Source organism: Meles meles, chromosome 5 (genome assembly GCF_922984935.1).
Source record: "Meles meles chromosome 5, mMelMel3.1 paternal haplotype, whole genome shotgun sequence".
In the NCBI taxonomy this organism is placed as follows: Eukaryota; Metazoa; Chordata; class Mammalia; order Carnivora; family Mustelidae; genus Meles; species Meles meles.
Window position 1 is genome coordinate 116,101,941 of NC_060070.1, and position 13,266 is coordinate 116,115,206.

Below are 13,266 nucleotides of genomic sequence, written 5' to 3' on the forward strand. Positions count from 1 at the left end.
TTTAGGAAAACTCATTTCAAGTTCCGAAGGTTTGATATATATATATGTCTGGGATATAGAGTAAATTGAGAACTTGATTCTTTGATTGGTGATGTGTAATCAGCTTTTTAAAATGCTGCATGGTTTCAAAAGCATGTTTTTAATAACTTTGGATATAATTTTAATACTTGATTTAAAATGATTACGGGAAGCATATTTCACTATCGTATTTTTCTTCTCATATTTTGTGGGAGAAGAATAACAAACGACAAATCCTTGCAGGACCCTGTTTCCACTCGTAAATGCAAAGGGCACATCCCCCTTTGTAGTCTTTCAGCACCCAAACCATTGCTGTCATCACATCTGTCCTTGCTCCATTTCTCCCCGGACTTGTTTATTCATTAGGAGAGGCAAAGTTGCTCAATGGGGGTCCATACTAAATCATTCCTGCAGACAGACCTGTTTAAATAAGGGAATCCCCTACTTGGGTCTCCTGTTGGGCAACTTATGTCTCCCACCCAGCACCAGTTCAGATTTTTATTTATTATTTTTTGTTTTTATTTTTAAAAGCACTGACTGACAAAACCATCTAAAAAGATAGTTGTCATTTTTCATGTCTATTGTTTTTATCATTGTATGAAACTACTGTAGCTGTATTCATCATATATTTTGTATTTCTTTAACATTTCATTCCACAGGCACTCCAGAAAGTCTGAAAGATCTAGCATCCAAAAACAGACTAGGAAAGGCACTGCCTCTGATGCAGAAAGGTAGGCTTGGTGTTGTGCTGTGTGGCCATCTTCTCTTTCAACTGATAAATTCAGGGGTGCCTTAAACTCTCATTTTACATGATCAGTTTTTAAACATAGCCTGTGATGTTTAAAGACATTCATGTAAATAGATCTCCCATACGGGAATAGCCTCAAAAAACAAGAGGAGGGTAATCTGAAGGTGGCCCTTAAATCTTAGGGTTTAAGAAAAATCTCAGATATGTCTCTTAGTCATCACGCTGATTATTAAAGAAGACAAGATCTGTGCTCATTACTATTTACATATTAGGACATTAATATTTTGTTTCTGAGATTTTCTGAGATTCTTAAATGTTAATGAATATAATACTTAGAAGATGCAAATATTTTGAGTGTCTATTATTTATCTGAATGATGTCATCTTTTAAATCTCTTTTCTGCAAGTACATCTAAGATTCTACCTGTATCTGAAAGATATTTGTTGAGTTAATATAAAAATTAAAGGAATTACTGACCTTTCTTTGTAATTCATCCAACTTTATATTTTTTTTAATTTTTTTTTGGTGTAAGATACTAATACATTATTTTACATACTTGTAAAAAACACCTAATGTCCCATTAATACATTATTCATTCGTCCAAAAAAGCACTGAGAACATGCAGAGGGAAACAGATGTAAATGAAAGAATGGATTGAAGTCTTACAGCTATTATTATAAAGGTATGCACAAGATACAGTGAAAACACAGGAAAAAGAGTGTAGGGCAGAAAGGAGATATCTCATAAAAGGTGTCACCTGAGCGAAATCCAGATATATGAAAGTAGATGTGAAGAAAATATTCCATGAGAAAGAAAAAAAAATGAGAAAACGCTGAGGCATAAACTTCACTCTTGATTTGGGGGATCCATATTTTGAGAGGGCGAGTTCTTCCAGGAGATGGGAGAGAGCGTTGAAAATAAAGCTGGAGAAATCTGTTAGATGTTATGTCACAAGTGACCTTGGGGATTGTTTAACAGAATTTCAGCTTCTGCTTTATACCTTCATGAGCCATTGATGGGCTTGAGAGGCTGGTGACTGGCTTTGAGTTCCAAAATTTTAGATCACTGTAACAACATTTTGTAATGTGGGTTGGAAGCTCCAAGGGCAGATACTAGTCACCACTAGGCTGTTGCAGTAGGCTTAATTGAGATAAACTCTGAACAGTTCAGTTAGTCATTTAAAAGATATGTGCGAAGCGATGTGCTAAGTTCAAGGAATAAAACAGGGAACAGCAAAAGAGGGAATCTACCCAGAAGATACTACTTCTGAGTTGAGATCAGAAAAATGAGTAGCTATTAGTTACATGAAGGGGTGTGGATAAAGAGAAGATAGAATTTACTCTTGGCTAATATCTATGGAGATATTGACTGTTTAGGGACTCTAATTTACAATAGAATGGAGATTTAGAGAATTCAGAAAGCGTTGAATAGAAATTGAGTTTTACAAAAGAGTTAGGCTTTGAGAAAAGGAATGAAGAACAAAGTTCTAGCACTTTAGATACATGATAGATAGATAGCCTGTAATGAAACTGTATTGATTATGTTTCCATTTACATATTCTTTGATGTCTGCTCCGTTAACCGCAGCTTCTTTACTAGAATTATAAATGACTTAAGTTCCTTACACAAGTTTTTAATCTTCAACCATACACTGCCCGTCTGCCTCAGAGACAGACAGAATTTCAATTACTTCGACATGATTGAAATTTTTCCTCTGAGTCTTATTCTTTTTATTCCATTCAGGCTTTAATTCATTTAACAGTTACTAGTTGAGTGACTACCATGTGCAGTTTTATTTAGGATATATCAGTGAACAAGTCTTTTTCACAATAGGATACTGTTTTATAAAATGCTAGATGATTCTAGAATCAACTAATGGTGCTTAACTACAAATGAGTAATATTTGGGCATTTCCTCTATAACACTGAAACTATCTGTAGATAAACACAAATCCTCCATCCCTGAAAAAAGTATAGCAAGAATTTGATTGCTTCCCAGTCTCAGATGTTTGCTGCTTAAGGACCATACTCATATTACTCTTCCTTTATTTACTTTGCTAACAAGTTTTAATATAGAAAACGCAAACCTTTTAAGTGTGTAGATTTGCTTGATTATAATTAAAGCTCCCCATTGATTTGTAATAGAGTGTAAATCATATGCCTGGTTTTTAAGTGAGTTGTTGAATAACTAGTTACAAAAGAATTGGCCTGGATTTTCTAGGTTTGTGCCACTCTTATTTCTTTAGAAGATACCATGAGTTGACATCTAACTACAGGTGAATTGAGGTTACAGTGTGAATGCTTTGGACACTGATTCGAGGTCTTTGGGAAGTTAACAACATTCTCAAAGGATTCAGATCACACAGTCACGCCTTGGTTTCTGGCAGAATTTGCTATTTAATGGTCATCATTTTGAAGGCCCTTTGTTGGCCTTAACAAATTTGGCCTTATGGGGAACAGTGTTGTAAGAAAATATTTTGAAAAATATGGTGACGAGTTATAGGCAGGAGACAAGAAGAACTCGTTTCTGACTTTTGTGCCTAGCATTTAAAGCAGTGCTTTACATTGTCTCAGGAAGCTCCATAGTAAAAGTCTGACTCTTCACTCTCACATGAATTCAGCTATATGACCTGCTTGGTAGCAGGTCATTTCCCCTTTCTACTCTAGTGACTTTTCTTGTTGTGGAACCTATACTCTGCAACCTATCCAGGGAATGTTTTGTCAGGACCAGTATTTGGAATTAACCAGTTCTAAGAAGGAAAGCTTCCCAGCATACATGCATTTTATGTTGTGCTGGTGCTATTGGAAGTAGAATGTGTAGGCCCTTAATGGCCATTACAGAAGGAACCATTTTGAACAGTTAACTTTAAATACCATGTGCATGTCCATCCTTTAACAAGCCATTTAAAAAAAAAGAATTATATTTTTAAGCTGCATTAGGAGACATTTACTATTGCAACAATAGCTATGTCTGACTAACAACTTCAGATTTTGGTGAGAAATCTGTTTTACTTAAGTTCAAGTCAAAACACTAATCTTGGGTGAAGAGAGTAGGCATAGATTGGACTCGGTGAATACTTAGATACACATTTGGAGATGGTGAACTGGCTTACTTGGGTTTTCATTAGAATTTTGCTCCAGAAGTCTTATATTTTGTTTAAAAAATTTTGGGCTATTTAAAGGTCTATAAAATGGAATAGGTATTCATTAAATGCCATTTCCCAAACCTTTTATTCCTACAGACTCTCAGGAAGACAATTCTGTTAAATCTTGTGAGACAGTTTGACATTTTGGATATATATTTAGATTTTGTTTACTACAAGATTAACAATACATCCAAAGATTTGCCATTTTTCATCTTGTGATATGGAAAGAGAGCCTATCTCAATAGGCAGCACCGGGAGAAAGTGTTGGCACTCAGTAGATCTGTGTGGGTCCTGCCTTTACCACATGTTAGCTCTTTGTCTTTTTATAAGTCACTCTATTATCCTCAGTTTTTCTGTCTATAAAATAGGAATAATGATATTTCTCAGAGTTGTAAGAATATCAAAAAAGAACATATATGTGTATGTATGTGTGCACATAACACAGACATTCAGTGCCTGGCTTCATATTGAGGCTCCATAGAGAATAGTTGTGACTGTCATTTTATCTATCCCCCATGCACTCCCTGTTCCATTCTCTAATATGGTGGCTCCCCATCTCTTCCATTCTTGCAACCTTAACGTTCTTAGCTCATCCCATTCCACTGAAACATCAAAGCTCAACAGCCTGGATTCCCAACATTTCACTCCTGTACCTCAGAATTTCTTGATTGATTCGCCTTTCCTCTAGTCTGAAATGAACTGTACTTGGTTCCATTATCTCTCATCTCCAAAACCTTGCTCTTCTCAATGTTCTGCATTTTCACTCTCCTCAGTTTTCCTTCCTAGAATTCCGACGTACTGCCACCCTCCTCTCTCTTCCTCAGACAGATTGGTTTCTGACGCCGCCCCTTTGGTTTGTGCTTTTGTATTTGTTACAGTTCAGCTGGCAGCAGGGACTGTTGTCCTTGTGGGACTTTTAGTTCATGTCAAAGAAAGAAACAGATCTAGTGCTAAATGATGCACCTTAAGCACTGTGCAAGGTGTCCTCAGACCCTGCCCACCCACCTGTGACTTTGGAGATGGGAACACTAAGTCATGGAGTCTCAGTCTGTATAATACTCACCTATTATTATTTCTATAATATTCTATATATATATATATATTCTATATTTATATTTATATTTATTCTATAATATTCTATAATTATTATTTCTATAATACTCACCTATTATAGAAATAATAATTATTAATTATAATAATTATATTATTTATATTATATTATAATATTATTATATAATATAATATAATAATTATAAATAATAATAATTATTATTATTATAGAAATAATAATAGGTGAGTATTGCCTTTCTCACCTACAAAGCCATTTATTTGTCCCCAGAATTGCTTTTTATATCTTTACCATTCAGTTTGGTGCCATATAAGGTCCACCTAATTTATTTATATTTCAAGTCACATTTAAGTAGTCCTTTTAGTTCTTATTAAGGAATGAAGTAAGATTTTAGTGAAATTGAAATGCAATTTCTCAGTACCAGGGTGAAAACCGTATTCATTTTTTAGACCACACTTAGAAAGTGTATTCCAAACAAGGATGGCTTGAAGTTTATTCTCATGGTAATAGCTTGTGAAGAGTAATAGATAAAAACTCTTTACCAAAAGAAAGGACTTGATCATGCAGTGCTTTCCATATAAATTAATTCGGTAGGGTTGAGTTATGTGAAAAGTCAATTGAGAATGAATGAACAAACAGTCTTAGTATGTATTTTAGTTCTTTTTTCTTTTAATTTGGAAATTGAGACAACAGTCCAGGTTTTGGGATTTGCATTAGGGCCTAATAAAGCATTAATCCATAGGTCAAGAAGATAAAAATGTAGCTTTATTACAGTTCTAAGTTGTACCTTTTTCCCATTTTATTGTGCTGAAATAGAGGAGATACCCTGAATTAAAATAATTATAGCTGTGAAAATCATTTTATTTAAAAGAAAAATTGTCAATATGAATACAAGTTGAATAAAATACTCAATAATTAAAGTACTTCTGGTGACCAATATGTTATTTTTTACTCTGACACTTCAAATCACTTGATAAGTGGATTTATAGCACTGTTTCAAAAAGGATGAGGTATTATCCCTTTGCTTCTATCACTGTAACAAATAATCCATATTGGGTATTTTAAACATCCATTTTATTTAAAGTACATACTGGAAATGATTTTTTAAAAAGGCAAAAGCATGTATCTGTTTTAAACAAGATACGTATCAGTTTTTAATTCTTAATCCTTAATTCATAAATTGGCTTCATAATAATTTTGAACCCTATATTAAGTTACCTGTTAATATATGGACAAATATCTTTTCAGACATTTTTTTTATCTTAGAAGATATGTTATTATCCATACATCAGCCATTTGTATTTAGTCAGTTCAATAATGAAACATATTCCATCTTATTGCATCATTTTAATTTGTTGGTCTGCTTAAATTAACCTCAGAAGACATCTTCCTTTTGCAGCCTACTTTGAATAAACTTCTACTGCAGATTAAAATTATGAGCATTGTAAAAGTATACACAGAGTCCTACAGTGCACTATTTCTCCTTGAAGGCAAGTGCTTGAAGTATCACTGTACTTGTTATTCTAATCATATTTATTCATTCACTCAAGGTATCTGTATTGAGTTCTTGCTCTCTGTATGGCTGTATTCTAGGCACTAGAGATGCCATTCAGTAAAAACCAAGAGACAGAAGTCTCTTTCCTTGTACAACTTAACAAGAGGTTTGTTACATTGAAGGAATCTGGATTAGCCCTCTAAAAACCACATGGCATGTACATTTGCAATAACTTGTCAGTTTCCTTTGAATTCCATTTCAGTGATTGCATGATGGTGGGTTTCTTCTGGTTTTTAAAGTTGCTGCCTTGTAAGAGTAACCAGGTTTTCTCCTTGGACAAATGTGTTGGTATCAAACTTAATGTGAACCTGCTGACTGAAGATCTTTTTTGGCCCTAATGTTTTAGGGTTCTCCCACCATGCCTTTCTAGAAGGGGATACGCAGCCCTAAGAGCGACTGATCAGCCAGTCCTTAGGGGAAAACATCCCGCTCGCTCAAGGTCGAGTGAGCACTCTAGTGTCAGAACACTGTGTTCTACCCACCACCTTGCCCCTGGAGGGTCGGCGCCACCTTCTCCACTTCTGACAAGGTCGCTATTCAGTGTCCAGCCCAGCATTCATGTTCTGCCTCCGGGTGTTGGTGTGGTGTTGTACTTTCCTGAGCACTTGATGCTTTCACTCATTATGACACCATAATTTTTAATCCTTTCTTTGTGGCACTTCAACCTCTCCCACATCCTCTATTACTTGCATCTATCTTCACTGTGCTGATAATAGTCTATAGTTCCTGCCAATTAGCTATCATTGAAAATTAAATTTGGCTGTTTTATGTCCTTCCATCTGTTTGTGGCATATTCATATATATCTATATCTATTTTAATGATGTAAAATTCTTTATGAGCAATTACCTGGAAAATTAAGTGTGTATTTGCTTTCAAAAGTATAAGAGAATTTTCTTTACAAAAATCTTTTGTATGTGTTCAGTTAAATCGTAGTGTTTAAAAGTTTTTCAGTTTAAAAAAAATTGAATGCCAGCAGATGGAGGTCAGCTTACTCTTGTGCAGTAGTAATTTATCTGCACACTTCTCAAATTTATATTTGTAGTTTTGATCCTTGCACCAGTATGTTTTATAGCCAAGGTTATTTTTTTAAGTATTGTCAATTTTTTCCTATTTAAAAATAAACAAGTGAATGGTAACTTTTATAAAAGTCTACAGCTAGAAGTATTCTAATCACTTATAAATAATTCTAGATCTAATAATTGACTTAATAGTAGCAATTTAGACAACAGCCTTTTTAAACTAATTTATCTACATTGTTAGGATTCAGAGGCTGTAAGTAGATATATTGGTTCAGCACTACCAAAAATGGATAACTTAATGGAAAGCCACAACTTCATAGTAAGTTAATTCAAAGAAGTGAGTCTCATTTTACTCAATTCAGGAATTTGTTATGCAGAACAATGTGTGACAGACATTACCATGTCTCTTTTAGCCCCTTTTTATAGTTTTTCTTTTATACATATCATCAAAAGCATTTGATTTTGTTTCCAAAGGCTGAGTTAGGAGTTTTATGTCTGTTTTAATAGTAATAGGAAGGGGGGAAAAGTATTTGTCAGGCCCTCTTGGAGTTTCACCATTTCATTCCCCCCTTTGTTTTTTGCCCACAGAATGCACAGACAAGCAAGTCCAACCCATCCTTCTCCTGCAGACACACCCTTCAGCAATCGGAGGGGACGACAGCTCCCACAGGTGCCAGTGAGAAGCGGCAGTATAGAACAAGGTATCCAATAAAGAGAGATCATTGTCCAAAAACCTTGGATTTGAGAATCACCTCTTTTTATACACCTTTTATTAAATGAATACTACTTTAATTTATGTAGTTTACTGAATCCTAGGATTTTGTGTCTTAGATTTCTATTCCCAGAACCAAGTTATAGTGGTTCATGGCATATACTCTGTTTTTTGCTGAGTGAGTGAATGAATGAATTTTAGGTTGTCGATTGGGAGAATGAATTAAGCCCTAGAAACACCTTTTTTCAAAGGGACAAAAAAAAAAGAAAGTATAGTTTTTAAAATCTCAGTAAAATATGGCATTTTATGTGTTAGAAGAAGGTTTATTTAAGCTTGTTTTTAAAATGTTTTTAAACAAGCATTTGATCATATTGAAGTCTTTACTGGTATTTTTTATTTTAACTTACTTGCAATATTCTGGTTTTTTATACGAGTTTTATGAAGAAAGAATAACTTAGAGGACACATTTTAGCAATTTGGGTTTTTTTTCTTTTTAACAGTTCATCGTTACTTACAGGTTCTCTTATTTAAGCACATACATGTTGTGTTTATTTTCCTAGAAAGAGAGAATGAAAGAGAAAAAGAGAGAGAGTGTGAGAGAGACAGAGACAGAAAGAGAGGAGAGTTTCGATAATGGAAATTAGGTTCCCTAAACTATCTGGGCCAGATTATTTCAATGCCGGGTTAAAATAGTTACTGTTTGTTTTTTTTTTTTCCTTATGTGACCCAAGGTCTATCCCATTTCTTAGTAGGTGAAAAGATTTATCAGTATATGGTATCACACAAGTATTATCAGGGATCCATGAAGTAATGTACTGAAATAATTTTTAATTTGGGATTATAAATACAGCAGACTTCTGTTTAAAATGTGTGTTCAAAATCTTCATCCCCATAAAACAACTAAAAGGTTAACATTTTGAATATTTTTTTCAGCAGTGTTGGTTGTTGCTGATGTGACACTTCTGTTTCATTCTATATTGAGGGAGCTGCGTACGTGTTTTACTCACTTAATTGAAGTAACTTACTGAGTGTATCACAGAAATGTATCTCAAGAAATGATCTAAGATAAATACATTATTTCAAAGACTGATATGACAGAGGATATAAACAGAATACTTGGTTTTAGAAAAACTAGTGTAGATTTTAAGAAATACCAACTTACTAATAGAGGAACGCTGTTACGGTAAACTCTGGATGTGTATTATGTTTAAAAATTATACGTTTCATTGATATGTCATGCTTCAATATTCAGGATTGTTATAAGAGTATTCATTTAATTAATAAGGAATCTATGATGCCATATGAAACTCTGACTTTCTTTTCTAAGGTAGCAATTAATTCATTGGAATTCTCAATTCACGTGTTTCACAAACTTTCTTTTCTCTTCTGGGAATATTTTGAGAAGATAACTCATAATTAACGTTTTTAAGACTCTAATTAACAATAGCCCAGATGAAACTGCTTTAAATAAAATTTGGTGTTTATTTAAATTATCCATTCATGAACTCCTGTTGCACAACTAAATGAACCATAAATTCTGGAATTTTGCTACAGATTCAGTGGCCATATTTTGCTAAAGATCAATATCCAAAAATTCACGGGCTCCTAAAATTCTTTGCATTTCCTCCAATTGTTAAAACACTCTAGAGGTTCAAAAGCATGTAAAGGTACTCCATATAACTCTTATACAGTGAGACTGTAGTTATGTTATTTGTATAGAAATAAGAATTGCTTCTATGAAATCAGTTGGATTGTATGCTGGATTTGGGTTTTTTTAAAAAGTTATGTTCTATTGTTAATATCAACATTACTGTTTATGATATTCCTATTCACAGTTGTCTTTCAGAGAAATCATCAATTTGTAAGGATTGAATTGAGGTGGGAAGAAAGGAATGACTGAACATAAAATTGATGGAGTTATTTTGAAATTTAATATAAATACACTAGTCAACACTTTTTGTTACTTGAGTTTCCTGAAACTTATGGTCTCAAGGGTCATGTACATAAAAACTTCTTAAATATGGGAACAAACATGTGTTATTATCTCTAAGTGTTCTTCCATAATTAAAACAGATCTGGTTTACTTTTGATTTTATTATGTGCTCTGGGACTTTGGGAAAATGTAATAGCGTCTGCCATCATCATATCATGGATCTGTTTCAAACTGAACAGATATGACATCTTTGTGTGTCCTAAAATATGTTTTTAAAAGTAAACTTTTCATTTAATTCATAAATTAGCCAGAATTTGGCACATTAAATTTATGAATGATTGGGGCACCTGGGTGGCTCAGTGGGTTAAGCCTCTGCCTTCAGCTCAGGTCATGGTCTCAGGATCCTGGGATCGAGCCCCGCATAGGGTTCTCTGCTCAGCAGGGAACCTGCTTCCTCCTCTCTCTCTGCCTGCCTCTCTGCCTACTTGTGATCTCTGTCTGTCAAATAAATAAATAGAATCTTTAAAAAAAAAAAATTTATGAATGATTTCATTGTTTTTCGTAGGGCTATAAAATTATGGCTTTTTTCTTTTGATAGTATTTTTTAAACAGTTCAATCTTCTATGAAGTTAATGCTGAATGCAGTTCATTTGTAATTAAGCCTCTACTTCCTTCTTTCCAGTCTTTTTCGTTGCTATTTTTAAAAATTTTTAACAAAAGTTAGTTTTATTTACTTATTTATTTATTTTTGAAAAAAAGAACTGAGTTGATGATAAGTAGTTGTTGGTAAGAGCAAATATTTCAAATGGTTTAGATTCCTGGATCGTGATGCAACTTCGTGATGTACTTGTAAAACAATGTTATTCATACGGTTTCTGGATACAGTTACCTACTTGATTGTTTTCAGGATTTGTGCCAGGATGATTAGATTATTTGACTTGGTGTATGTTTTGTTTTGTTTTGTTTTCTGTAATTCAGTTTTACTACTGTCTTTGTACCATAGAAGCAATATGTGCTCTTTTAAAGGCAAACACATCCTTTAAAAAGACATTTTTACTTAATTTTTGAAAAAGTTGTTTAAAGTTTCTTTTAAAAATTAGGAATCCTAGCCTGTTTGCTACATGGAATCTGATTACATTCAAGTATACTTAGAAGAAAAGAAGAGGAGTGATTACAACACAGATTTTGAGATAAAGTAGCCAAAAATGTAGCCTTACAATTTAGGTAATTAATGGTTTGTGACAATTGTGCAAAGACTTCTAAGAAATTTCTCTGATTATATTGCAAAGTTGTATTCCAACATAGCCCTTATGGAGAGTGAAGCTGAAAACAACATAACTGTTTGCATAAAAATGTCGTATGGTTTTCTGAAACCAAACAAGAGATTTTTTTGTACTCAACTGGATATCTTTTAAAGAAGTATTTAAAAATTATTTGTAAACTAACACTTGGTGTGCCAGCTGTATTTTATGTGTTCTGTTATTTTATCTGCTACTTAAAACTGTGATGATACTCCCCTTTAGAAATATCTAGGTAGGCCATTATTTTTCAATAAATAGTATACAAATGAGGTAGATATAAAGCTTTATGAAATTTCTAAGAATTACAATCTCCAAAGAACAATTTCACTTTGAGATATTTTAATATAATTAATTGGAGAAGGAAGAAAGGATTACTTAAATTAGGGTAATCTTTTTCCTTGTGGAAGATGTTACTGAATATTTTCACAATGAAAAGAAAATGCCTATTACCTAGTAAAAACTGGAATTCCGTTTTTCATGAATTATGTGAAATTTCAAATTACCTGAAATGCTATCATTTTTGAAACGATAAAAATGTTTGTTATGAGTATTAAGGATGCTTTTTAATACACTAGCAATAAAAAGTCATAATGGATTAAAATCAGAATGTTTTAGGAAAAACCGGTGCTGAAATATTTCACAGTTCTTAAAAGGCAAGAAAAAAATGCCACACAATGTATTTTTCAGTGCCAAACATTAATTTCTCAGTGTTTCTGTTTTTATTTTAAATCTTTAAATTGTTGCATTCATTCTTTGGTTAATTTTAGTATCATATTTGAGACTTCCTTATGGTTTGTCATTGCGATTTATCATGTCACATTATATGTTGTACATTTTTATTATTCATGCCATTGTGCTTATTCACATTTTCGTGTCTAACTATAAATTTGCTGATTTCTTTCTTTTGTTTCCATCATTATGTGCATGTAATTCATTGAAGAACAAGAAAAATATAACTCTTCCACAAAAGGTAAATATTAATGTAACTTTTTAACCATTTAATATTATTCCTTTTCTTTTATAATATGTGAATTATATAACTGTATTTATTAAATAATGAGCAAAATTATTTGCTATAAAGGTAATTTTCTCCCTGCAATGATTTTATAGAGTATTTGGTGTGAAGCATTTTGTATTATTCACATCGAAGAGGAAAATATTGAAATTAAGAGTGCTTTTGTCTCAAAATTGATCTACAATGACAGTTCCTTTTGAAAAATAACATATTTCTTGTATGTTTTTGTTTGTTTACGTTCCTCCTCGATTCTGACTTTCTATTCAGGGCAGTATCTGCTGCAAAGGAAGAGAAAATCTCTGGATTTTCCCTTTTGAGAGCAGCGACATCACAGAATGTTTGGCCCCCACTGCAGTCATACATCTGGAAAGCAGCAGCCTAAATGGCACTTCTTTTGGCCTCAGTGTCATGATAACAACCACCAGTTCTGTCTTCCTGAGCGACAGAGGAGGAAAACCACTCAGGCCGCTATGCTGGGCATGGTGGTGACCTCCGGCCTTATTATCTTTTGGATCACAGTTGATTTTTGGTCTTTGGACTTAGGTTTCAAGTAGGCGCATATCTTGGCCTGCTCTCAAGGGCTGCCCGTTATCATATTCTATTCAGTATTACTGTTGGCCTGATAACTAAATATTTGAACATGAGTTTTTAGCTTAATGAAATAATATTATTAATAATAATTAAAAATTAAATAATGCTGTATAGTGTAATAAATGTACATTTACTCAGTATTTGTGGACTAATGATTGAA

At 33.3% G+C, this 13,266-nt stretch overlaps 1 protein-coding gene across 49 annotated transcripts in view; it reads left to right on the forward strand.

Annotated features, from left to right (window-relative positions):
• Positions 1-13,266, forward strand: part of RIMS1 (regulating synaptic membrane exocytosis 1) — a 497,245-nt gene that overhangs the window by 372,515 nt on the left and 111,464 nt on the right. For 17 of the 49 annotated variants that reach the window (XM_046005310.1, XM_046005328.1, XM_046005315.1 and 14 more), the window contains 3 exons: positions 678-749; positions 6,881-7,063; positions 8,143-8,255. In XM_046005310.1, coding sequence (XP_045861266.1) covers positions 678-749; positions 6,881-7,063; positions 8,143-8,255 — 368 coding nt within the window. The remainder of the gene's footprint in view (positions 1-677; positions 750-6,880; positions 7,064-8,142; positions 8,256-13,266) is intronic. The other 32 variants (XM_046005316.1, XM_046005329.1, XM_046005319.1 and 29 more) reach the window with 3 other exon arrangements.